This window comes from Chenopodium album, chromosome 9, assembly GCF_948465745.1.
Source record: "Chenopodium album chromosome 9, dcCheAlbu1.1, whole genome shotgun sequence".
Taxonomy (NCBI): domain Eukaryota; kingdom Viridiplantae; phylum Streptophyta; class Magnoliopsida; order Caryophyllales; family Amaranthaceae; genus Chenopodium; species Chenopodium album.
Window position 1 is genome coordinate 24,848,618 of NC_137842.1, and position 12,539 is coordinate 24,861,156.

A 12,539-nucleotide genomic window follows, 5' to 3' on the forward strand; every position below is an offset into this window, starting at 1 on the left:
CACATTCAAACAAAGCTTTTTTAATCAAATTAAAGTTAAACACATACAAACAAAGCTTTTTTAATAGAATGAAGGTCAAATGCATTCAACGAAGCTATTTGAATCAAATGAAGTCAAACACATTTAAACAAAGCTTTTGAATCCAATGAAAGTTAAACACATTTAAACAAAGCTTTTTAATCCAATGAAAGTTAAAGACATTCAAACAAAGCATTTTGAATCAAAAGAAAGTCAAATGCATTCAACGAATCTAATTGAATCAAATGAAAGTCAAACACGTTCAAACAAATCTTTTTAAAACAAATGAAAGTTAAACACATTTAAATAAAACTTTTTGAATTTAAAGAATATTAAATGCATTCAACGAAGCAAATTGAATCAAATGAAAGTCAAACACATTCAAATAATGCTTTTTAAATCAAATAAAAGTCAAACACTTTCAAAACAAAGCTTTTTTATTCAAATAAATGCCAAACACATTCAAACAAAGCTATTTTAATCAAATGAATGTGAAACACATTCAAACAAATCTTTTTGTATCAAATGAAAGTTTAATGCATTCAACAAAGCTAATAGAATCAAATGAAGTCAAACACAATCAAACAAAGCTTTTTAAATCCAATGAATGTAAAAAACATTAAAACAAAGCTTTTGAATCAAATGAAAATTAAATACATTCAAACAAAGGTTTTTGAATCGAAAGAAAGTCAAATGCATTCAACGAATCTAATTGCATCAAATGAATGTCAAACACAATCAAACAAAGCTTTTTGAACCGAATTAAACTCCAACACATTCAAACAAAGCTATTTGTATCAAATAAAATTCAAACATTTTCAAACAAAGATTTTTGAATCACATGAAAGTCAAATGCATTTAACGATGCGAATTCAATCAAATAAAAGTCAAACACATTAATACAAAGCTTTTTGAATCAAAGGAGAGTCAAACACATTAAAACAAAGCTTTTGAATCAAATGAATGTTAAACTCATTCAAACAAATCTTTTTGAATCAAATAAAAGTCAAGCACATTCAAATAAAGCTTTTTGAATCGAATAAAAGTAAAAACCATTCAACGAAGCTAATAGAATGAAATGAAGTCAAACACAATCAAACAAAGCTTTTTGAATCCAGTGAAAGTAAAAAATATTAAACAAAGCTTTTGAATCAAATGAAAATTAAACACATTCATACAAAGGTTTTTGAATCGAAAGAAAGTCAAATGCATTCAACGAATCTAATTAAATCAAATGAATGTCAAACACAACCAAACAAAGCTTTTTGAACCAAATGAAACTCCAAGACATTCAAACAAAGCTATTTGTATCAAATGAAAATCAAACATTTTCAAACAAAGCTTTTTTAATCGAAAGAAAGTCAAATGCATTTAACGATGCGAATTCAATCAAATAAAAGTCAAACACATTAAAACAAAGCTATTTGAATCAAAAGAAAGTCAACACTTTCAAACAAAGCTTTTTGAATCGAATGAAAGTTAAATGCATTCAACGAAACTAATTAAATTAAATGAAAGACAAACACATTAAAACAAAGCTTTTTTAATAAAATGAAAGTCAAAAAGTTTCAAATAAAGCATTTTGAATCGAATGAAAGTTAAATGCATTCAACGAAGCTAATTGAATCAAATGGAAGTCAAACACATTCAAACACAGCTTTGAAAATCAAATGAAAGCCAAACACATTAAAACAAATTTTTTTTAACCAAATGAAAGTTAAACACATTCAAACAAAGCTTTTTAAATCGTATGAAAGTCAAATGCATTCAACGTAGCTAATTGAATCTAATGATGTCAAACATAATAAAAAAAAGCTTTTTGAATCCAATGATAGTCAAACACATTAAAACAAAGCTTTTGAATCAAACAAATGTAAAACACATTCAAACAAAGCTTTTTGAATCGAAAGAAAGTCAAATGCAAACAACGACGTTAATTGAATCAAATGATAGTCAAACACAATAAAACAAAGCTTTTTGAATCAAATGAAACTCAAAAAAATTCAAACAAAGCTTTTTTATCAAATCAAAGTCAAACATTTTCAAACAAAACTTTATGAATCGAATAAAAGTCAAATGCATTCAACGAAGCGAATTCAATCAAATAAAAGTCAAACACATTATATAAAGCTTTTTAATTCAAATGAAAGTCAAACACATTCAAACAAAACTTTTAGAATCGAATGAACGTCAAAGGCATTCAACGAAGCTAATTGAATCAAATGAAAGTTAAACACATTCAAACTAATCATTTTGAATCAAATGAAAGTCAAACACATTCAAATAATGCTTTTTGAATCGATGAAAGTTAAATGCATTCAACAAAGCTAATTGAATCAAATGAAAGTGAAACACATTCGAACAAATCTTTTTAAATCAAATAAAAGTAAAACACATTCAAATGAAGCTTTTTGAATCGAATAAAAGTAAAATGCATGCAACGAAGCTAATTGAATCGAATGAAAGTCAAACACATTCAAACAAGCTTTTACAATCAAATGAAAGCCAAACACGTTCAACCAAAGCTTTAGAAATCAAATGAAAGTAAAACACAATCAAACAAAGCTTTTTAAATCGCATGAAAGTCAAATTCATTCAACGAAGCTAATTGAATCAAATGATGTCAAACATAATCAAAAAAAGCTTTTTGAATCCATTGAAAGTCAAACACATTAAAACTAAGGTTTTGAATCAAATGAATTTTAAACACATTCAAACAAATCTTTTTTATTCAAAAGAAAGTCAAATGCAATCACCGACGCTAATTGAATCTAATGAAAGTCAAACACAATAAAACAAAGATTTTTGAATCAAATGAAACTCAAACACATTTAAACAAAGCTTTTTTTATCAAAACTAAGTCAAACATATTCAAACAAAACATTTTGAATCGAATGAAAGTCAAATGCATACAACGAAGCGAATTCAATCAAATGAAGGTCAAACACATTAAATAAAGCTTTTTTATTCAAATGAAAGTAAAACACATTCAAACAAAGCTTTTTGAATCGAATGAAAGTTAAATGCATTCAACGAAGTTAATTTAATCAAATGAAAGTCAAACACATTCAAACAAAAAATTTTGAATCAAATCAAAGTCAAACACATTCAAACAAATCATTTTGAATCAAATGAAAGTCAAACACATTCAAATTACGCTTTTTGAATCGAATGAATGTTAAATGCATTCAATGAAGCTAATTGAATCAAATGAATGTAAAACACAATCAAACAAATCTATTTGAATCTAATGAAAGTCAAACACATTCAAATAAAGCTTTTTGAATCTTATGAAAGTTGAATGCATTCAACGAAGCTAATTGAATCAAATGAAAGTCAAACATATTCAAACAATGCTTTTAAAACCAAATGAAAGCCAAACACCTTCAAACAAAGCTTTTTTAATCAAACGAAAGTTAAAATCATTCAATGAAAGCTTATTAAATTGTATGAAAGTCAAATGCATTTAACGAAGCTAACTGAATCCAATGAAAGCTTGTTGAATCCAATGAAAGTCGAACACATTAAAACAAAGCTTTTGAATGAAATAATTGTTAAACACATTCAAACAAAGCTTTTTTAATTGAAAGAAATTCAAATGCAATCAACGACGCTAATTAAATAAAATGAAAGTCAAACACATTAAAACAAAGATTTTTTAATCAAACAAAACTCAAACACATTAAACAAAGCTTTTAGAATCAACTCAAAGTCAAAAAAAATTCAAACAAAGCTTTTTGAATCGAATGAAAGTCAAATACATTTAACGAAGCGAATTCAATCAAACGAAAATCAAACACATTAAATAAATCTTTTTGAATTAAATGAAAGTCAAATGCCCTGAACAAAGCTAATTGAATCAAATGAAAGTAAAACATATTCCAATAAAGCATTTTGAATCGAATGAAAGTTAAATGCATTCAACGAAGCTAATTGAATCAAATGAAAGTCAAACACATTCGAACAAATCTTTTTAAATCAAATGAAAGTCAAACACATTCAAATAAATCTTTTTTAATTGGGTGAAAGTTAAATTAATTCAACGAAGCTAATTGAATCAAATGAAAGTCAAACAAATTTAAACAAAGCTTTTAAAATCAAATGAAAGTCAAACACATTTAAACAAAGCTTTTTGATCAAATCAAAGTTCAACATATTTAAACAAAACTTTATGAAACGAATGAAAGTCAAATGCATTCAACGAAGCGAATTCAATCAAATGACAGTCAAACACATTAAATAAAGCTTTTTGATTCAAATGAAAGTTAAACACATTTAAACAAAGCTTTTTGAATCGAATGAAAGTCAAATGCATTTAACAAAGTTAATTGAATCAAATAAAAGTCAAACCCATTCAAATAACGCTTTTTGAATCGAATGAAAGTTAAATGCATTCAACGAAGCTAATTAAATCAAATGAAAGTAAAACACATTCAAAAAAATATTTTTGAATCAAATGAAAGTTAAACACATTAAAATAAAGATTTTTGAATCGAATGAAAGTTCAATGCATTCAACGAAGCTAATTGAATAAAATGAAAATCAAATACATTCAAACAAAGCTTTTAAAATTAAATGAGAGCCAAACACATTCAAACAAAGCTTTTTTAATCAAACGAGAGTTAAACACATTCAAACAAAGCTTATTGAATTGTGTGAAAGTCAAATGCATTCAACAAAGGTAACTAAATCAAATGAAGTCAAACATAATCTAACCAAAGCTTTTTTGATCCAATGAAAGTCAACCACATTAAAACAAAGATTTTGAATCAAATGAATGTTAAACACATTCAAACAAAGCTTTTTGAATCGAAAGAAAGTCAAATGCAATCAACGACGTTAATTGAATCAAATGAAAGTCAAACACAATCAAACAAAGTTTTTTGAATCAAACAAAACTCAAACACGTTCAAACAAATTTTTTAAACCAAATCAAAGGCAAACATTTTTAAACAAAACTTTTTGAATCGAATGAAAGTCAAATGCATTTAACGAAGCCAATTCAATCAAATGAAAATCAAACACATTAAATAAATCTTTTAGAATTAAATGAAAGTCAAATGTCCTAAACAAAGCTAATTAAATCAAATAATAGTCAAACACAATCAAACAAATCATTTTAAATCAAATGAAAGTAAAACACATTCAAATAAAGCTTTTTGAATCGAATGAAAGTTAAATGCATTCAACGAAGCTAATTGAATCAAATGAAAGTGGTTTTTCAAGTAAATTCTTCAAGAGTACTAGGGATATTACTGGACAAGCTGTCACTAAAGCCGTGCTGAATTTTTTTGCTGAGGGTAAGCTGCTGAAGCAAGTTAATGCTACTACTTTGACCTTGGTGCCTAAAGTTGAAAATGCTAATAAAGTGACTCAGTTTAGGCTAATTGTTTGATGTAATGTTGTTTATAAGATTATCTCTAAGCTCATCTGTGCTAGGCTTAAGGAAGTGCTTCCTGATTTAGTTGACTCTTGCCAGGGTGCTTTTGTTGCTTGAAGATCCATATTGGATAATATCTTGGTTTGCTAAGATATGCTTAAGAGCTACAATAATAAGAGAATGCCCCCTAGGTGTACAGTTAAGGTGGACTTAAGGTAAGCCTATGATTCTATAAGTTGGAGCTTTATAAAAAATATGCTTGGGGCTTTTGGGTTTCCTATAAAGTTTACTGGTTGGATTATGGAGTGTGTTAGTACTCCTTCTTTCTCTTTGATGTTAAATGGTGGTTTGCATGGTTTTTTTGCTGGGAAAAAAGGGATAAGACAAGGTGATCCTATGTCTCCCTTATTATTTGTGTTGGTCATGGAGTATTTGACAAGAATGTTAAAGAAAATTGGGAAGTAAAAGGCCTTTAAATATCATCAGAGATGTAAGAGCTTAGCGTTAAACCACCTTATCTTTGCTGATGATTTGATGCTCTTCTCTTATGGGAATGTGGACTCTGTTAAGCTACTTCTTAGAGCTCTGAAGTCTTTTGAAAGAAGATCTGGATTGCAGGTTAACACTGATAAGACAGCTGTGTATTTTGGTAATGTGCAGAATCAGACCAGAGATGCCATTTTGCAGCTGTCTGGGTTTGTTGTTGGTAATATGCCTTTTAAATATCTTGGAATTCCTTTGAATGACAAGTATTTGAGAGTTACTTACTATGATGCTATAGTTGATAAAATGCTTAATAAGATTCATTGTTGGAGTAGTAGGAATTTATCCTATGCTGCTAGAGCTACTTTGATTAATGAAGTGCTTATGAGCTTACACACTTATTGGGCTCTGTGCTTATTACTTCCTAAGACTGTGATGCTCAGCATTATGCAACTCTGCAGAGCTTTTTTATGGGATGGTAAGGCTGTTCTGAGCAGAGCTCCTCCCCTGGCTTGGGATTGCGTTTGTAGACCAAAAAATGCTGGTGGGTTGGGAGTTAGAAACTGTTTGCTATGGAACAGGTCAGCTATTGGTAGCTATGTATGGAAGATTGCCAAGAACACTGAGTCTTTATGGGCAAAATGGGTGCACTCAGTTTACCTTAAAGGGCAAGATTGGTGGCATTACAGTCCCAAGAGAAGTGTTGGGTGGGGGTGGAAATAGATGTGTAAGGTCAAGGAGGAGCTAAAGGAAGGATTTACTAGTAATATGTGGCTTAGAAAACAGTATAAAATTGCAGATTGTTATAAGTGGTTGCAGGGCAATTTGGATAAGGTCCCTTGGAGCAAATGGGTGTGGAACAAGGTCAAAGAACCTAAGCATTCTTTTGTAATTTGGTTGGCAATGTTGGGGAGGCTCAAAACTAGGGACAAGCTCTCAAGGTTTGGGGTTTGCTCTGATGATTTGTGTCTTCTATGTGGTGAAGAGACTGAAACTGTTACCCATTTGTTTTTTGGTTGTAAGTACAGTAAAAGATGCTTGACTGGTGTTTGCAGTTGGATAGGCATTGGTCTGCAGCAGGATAATAATGGTGAGGCTTGGAGGAAGCTGGGGAAAAATAAGATTCAGAGCAGTTTCTATCTTGCCACATTGAGTGCTGCTATTTACAACATTTGGCTAGCCAGGAATCATGTGTTCTGGCAGCATGTTGTAATACATCCTGAGGTGCTGGTAAAAGCAATCAGAAGAGAAGTTGGGGGAAGAGCTCAAAAACGTATTGATGCTAAGTGGAAGACAGAAGACTGAAAATGGTTGTTTAATCTTAGGCATATGCTGTAATTGCTGCTTAGTGTCCTTTTTTCTGTTGTTTGTTTATTTTTTGAGTTTTTTGTGTTGCTGCCTGAGTCCTGCTCCTCCTGTGCCCTTCATAGAAGGTAGCAGGATCTGTGTGGTTTCTCAGAAGAGTTGCCTGGTTTTTTCTAGGCTTCTAGGAGTTGGTTTGGGCCTTTGTCCTATGTACAGTTGTGGGTAGCCATTACAGGCTGTTGTATTTGTACATTTTGTACAGTTTTTTTTGTGTGATTAATATAATTGCTTACTTACAAAAAAAAAAAAAAAAAAAAAAAGAATCAAATGAAAGTGAAACTCATTTTAACAAATCTTTATGAATCAAAAATAAGTAAAACACATTCAAATAAATCTTTTTTAATTAAATGAAAGTCAATGCCCTCAACAAAGCTAATTGAATCAAATGAAAATCAAACACATTCAAACAAAGATTTTAAAATCAAATGAAAGCCAAACACATTCAAACAAAGCTTTTTGATCAAATCAAAGTCAAACATATTGAAGCAAAACTTTTTGAATCGAATGAAAATCAAATGCATTAAACGAAGCGAATTCATTTAAATGAAAGTCAAACACATTCAATAAAGCTTTTTGATTCAAATGAAAGCGAAACACATTCAAAAAAATCTTTTTGAATCGAATGAAAGTCAAATGCATTTAACAAAGTTAGTTGAATCAAATGATAGTCAAACACATTCAAATACATCAATTTGAATTAAATGAAAGTCAAACACATTCAAATAATGCTTTTTGAATCGAATGAAAGTTAAATGCATTCAACGAAGCTAATTAAATCAAATGAAAGTAAACACATTCAAACAAATCTTTATTGAATCAAATGAAAGCCAAACACATTCAAATAAAGCTTTTTGAATCGAATGAAAGTTAAATGCATTCAACGAAGCTAATCGAATCAAATGAAAGTCAAACAAATTCTAACAAATCTTTTAAAATCAATTTAAAGCCAAACACATTCAAACAAAGCTCTTTTTAATCAAACAAAAGTTAAACACATTCAAACAATGCTTATTAAATTGTATGAAAGTCAAATGCATTCAACGAAGCTAACTGAATCAAATGAAGTAAAAAATATTCTAACAAAGCTTTTTGAATCCAATGAAAGTCAAACACATTAAAACAAAGCTTTTGAATCAAATGAATGTTAAACACATTCAAACAAAGCTTTTTGAATCGAAAGTAAGTCAAATGCAATCCACGACGCTAATTGAATCAAATAAAAGTCAAACAATATGAAACAAATCTTTTTGAATCAATTGAAACTCAAACACATTCAAACAAAGCTTTTTGAATCAAATCAAAGACAAACATTTTTAAACAAAACTTTTTGAATCGATTGAAAGTCAAATGAATTTAACCATGCGAATTCAATCAAATGAAAATCAAACACATTAAATAAATATTTTTTAATTAAATGAAAGTCAATGCCCTCAACAAAGCTAATTGAATCAAATGAAAGTGAAACTCATTTAAACAAATCATTTTGAATCAAATGAAAGTAAAACACATTCAAATAAAGCTTTTTGAATCGAATAAAATTTAAATGCATTCAACGAACCTAATTGAATCAAATGAAAGTCAAACACATTGTAACTAATCTTTTTTAATCAAATGAAAGTCAAACACATTCAAATAAGTCCTTTTAATTGAATGAAAGTTAAATAAATTCAATGAATCTAATTAAATCAAGTGAAAGTCAAACACATTCAAACAAATCTTTTAAAATCAAATGAAAGCCAAACACATTCAAACAGAGCATTTTTGTCAAATTAAAGACAAACATATTCAAACAAAAATTTTTGAATCGAATGAAAGTCAAATGCATTGAACAAAGTGAATTCAATCAAATGAAAGTTGAACACATTAAATAAAGCTTTTTTTATTCAAATGAAAGTCAAAAACATTCAAACAAAGCTTTTTGAATCGAATGAAAGTCAAATGCATTTATTAAAGTTAATTAAATCAAATGATAGTCAAACAAATTCAAATAAATTATTTTGAATCAAATGAAAGTCAAACACATTTAAATAATGCTTTTTAAATCGAATGAAAGTTAAATGCATTCAACGAAGCTAATTGAATCAAATGAAAGTAAAACACATTCAAACAAATCTTTTTGAATCAAATGAAAGTCAAACACATTCAAATAAAGCTTTTTGAATCGAATGAATGTTAAATGCATTCACCAAAGCTATTTGAACCAAATGAAAGTCAAACACATTCAAACAAAGCTTTTAAAATGAATCGAATGAATGTCAAATGCACAATCATGAAGGTTTGACTTTGCGTTGACTTTTCTCTCTTCTGTTTCCTCCCATGGCGATTTGAGTTTGCTGGTTTACCTTCAGCTTAGTTGAGTCTCAATGGCGAAGAAGAAGAAGCAATCTACTCCTAAACCTTCAAATAACTTGAATCACCCTTCCAAATTTTCTTTATCGTTGTTGAATGATGGTGTTAATCGATTGAATGTTTCTAAGTTTTCTGGATCTGCTTCGATTCCAGAAGTTGATGAGGACCCTGATGAACTTGTCACTCCACCTTCTCATTTGAGTCAATTCTCAACGTAGAAGATTACTAGAGCTGAGCTGAAAGCTCTTGAGGATTTCCATGGCCGATTGATCAAAGCTAATAAAACAGTACCCCAATCTACTGTTGCATTGGATTTCAGAGCTACCTCTTCTGGTTTTAATGCAGGCAGTGCTTCGAAGGATGATTCTAAGATGGCTGAAGGTAATCTTGTCCTCAATTTTGGATCAGTTCCTCGAATCCCAGACACAGCAGTACCTAGGGTTTCTGAACGTACTGTTCCATTGATTTCTGAGCTCGATTCCACTCCAATTGCTGACCCGATTACTTTAGAGAATGATGTGGTGCCTCCACAGTCTGATACTATTCCTACTGCTAAGCCAGGGTCTGCTAAGCTCACAGCTAAGGGTTCTTCCCTCTCTTTTGTAGCTCCTATGCTCAAAGATGGCAAGTCTGTTGCCATATTACAACAATTTGAAATTAATGAAGATAATCTCAAGTGGAAGAATTCTGTAATTTTTTATGTAATAGGCTATTATCCTACTATTGCTACTGTTCATAGATATATTGCTGAGAATTGGAGTGTTGTAGCTAAACCTGATGTGTTTTGGCATGATGATGGCTACTTTCTGATTAAAATGCAAAACTCTGATGATATGAATGTTGTTCTTAGTGCTAGTCCACATATGTTCTTTGGTAAGGCAACTATTGTTAAGCCTTGGTCTAAGAAATTTGACTTTCATGCTGAGGTTTTGAGAACTGTTCCTATATGGGTTAAGTTACCTAACTTACCTTTGAATTGCTGGGGTGTGGACACTTTGAGCAGACTGGGAAGTGTCTTAGGAATTCCTTTATGTGCTTATTGAAGTTGATGTAACCAAGGCTTTGTCCAAGACTATCTGGTTTGAGAGTCCAGATGGTTTTTTGATTGAACAAAAAGTTATTTTTGAATGGACACCCCCCTTTTGTAGCAAATGTACCAAAGTGGGCCATGATTGTACTATTCCTAGGAAGATTAAGCCTCAAAAGAAGCAGGTGGCTTCTAAGAAGCAGCCTAAGCAGCAAGCAAAGGTTTGGGTTGCTAAGCCCAAACCTGCCACTGTTCCTGCACCTGAATCTAGTGTGCCTGAATCTGAGGGTAATGGTTCTGTTCATAGTGCTGGTGTTTTCACTCCTACTCCAACTACTTTGCAAGCTAATTCTGATGATGATTGGAGAGTGGTGGGAAGGAAACATAGAAGTCATAGTAATCCTCCTGTCTTTAATAATGTTCCTAATTCTAATACCTATGCTGCTCTGATTAAGGATGGTGATGGTGTTGGAGATCTTGTTCCTATCGGAGGTGATGGTAATCCCCCTCTGGGGTCATGATTATCCTATCATGGAATATCAGGGGTCTTAATGATCCCTGCAAAGTAGTTTATGTTAAGAAACTGCTAGTTGAACAGTTTGTGGATGTTATTGGTATCATTGAAACTAAGGTTAAATGTGATAAGAGTGTTAAGCTTCAGAAGAAATTTAGGCCTGCTTGGTCTTGGTTTTGTAATTACTCATCTTCACATAGGGGTAGACTCTGGGTTGGCTGGTTGCATGACAAGGTTAATCTCCTAGTCCTATCCTCTCATGAGCAGTTCATTCATGTCCAAATTAGCTCTAAAGATCTTCAACATCAGATTTTCTTTACCTTTGTGTATGGCTTGCATTCTATTCATGACAGGTTACCTCTTTGGGATGGTATTTCTAGTCTTGGAGCTGTTTCTGGGCCTTGGCTTATTATTGGTGACTTTAATTATGTTCTCAATTCTTATGATAGAATTAATGGTAATGCTGTCACTGATTATAAGGTTAAACATTTCAAAAGTTTTGTTAACAATCTTGATCTTTGTGAAATCAAGAGCAAAGGTTCTTTCTATTCTTGGTCTAATAAGGGCCATGGTGCTACTAGAAATGCTACAAGGATTGACAGGGGGCTAGTGAATCAGGCTTGGTTGAACAAGTATGCTCATGTTGAATCCATCTATCTTCCTCCTCTTCTTTCTGATCATAATCCTCTTTTGGTTGACGTGTGTAGATTTGTTCCTGCTAAGGGGAGACCTTTTAGGTTTCTTAATTGCCTAGCTGATCATGTTGATTTTTGTTCTATTGTGGAAAATAGCTGGCATAGTGTTACAGATTCTTCTGCTATGGTTACTATTTGGCAGAATTTGAAATCTGTCAAAAAGAACCTGAAAGATCTGAACACTAAGTATTTTGCTAATGTTGATGAGAAAGTTGATGTGGCTCTTGCCTCTTGAAAAGCTATTTAAGACCAGCTTGCTGTGGACTATTCTAATTCTGACCTTCATGTTAAAGAGGCTGAAGCTGTAAATATGGTGAAGCATTAGATGTATATCCAGCAGTCCATTTATAAGCAAAAATCTAGGGTTAATTGGATTAAGCAGGGGACTCCAGTTCTCACTACTTCTTTTCTGTTATGAAGCACAGGCAAGGTAGAAATAGAATTGATTCTATCTTGACTGAGGATGATGTCCTTTTAAAAGATCCTATGCTTATTGAAAATGAGATTGTGGGATTTTACAAAGGACTCCTTGGTTCTAGTGCTAGTTCTCTCCTTGCTGTTTACTTGGCCACTATTCGGAGAGGTTCTCAACTCAATTCTGGCTCCATTGACATTTTCACTGCTGTTGTTACTACTTCTAAGATTGATAATGCTCTAGCTCAGATTGGAGATGATAAGGCGCCTGGGATTGATGGTTTCAATGCTGTT

General features: G+C 31.4%; 2 protein-coding genes across 2 annotated transcripts; both read left to right on the forward strand.

The window, feature by feature from the left end:
* Positions 1-6,604: 6,604 nt before the first annotated feature.
* On the forward strand, positions 6,605-7,186 carry LOC145557542 (uncharacterized). The gene has a single exon (XM_081618717.1). The coding sequence runs from the start codon at positions 6,605-6,607 to the stop codon at positions 7,184-7,186; it is 582 nt and encodes a 193-aa protein (XP_081474843.1).
* A 3,953-nt stretch (positions 7,187-11,139) lies between these two features.
* Positions 11,140-12,066, forward strand: LOC145557543 (uncharacterized). Its single transcript, XM_081618718.1, has one exon. It carries the CDS (start codon positions 11,140-11,142, stop codon positions 12,064-12,066), a length of 927 nt encoding a protein of 308 aa, XP_081474844.1.
* The last annotated feature ends 473 nt before the right edge of the window (positions 12,067-12,539 follow it).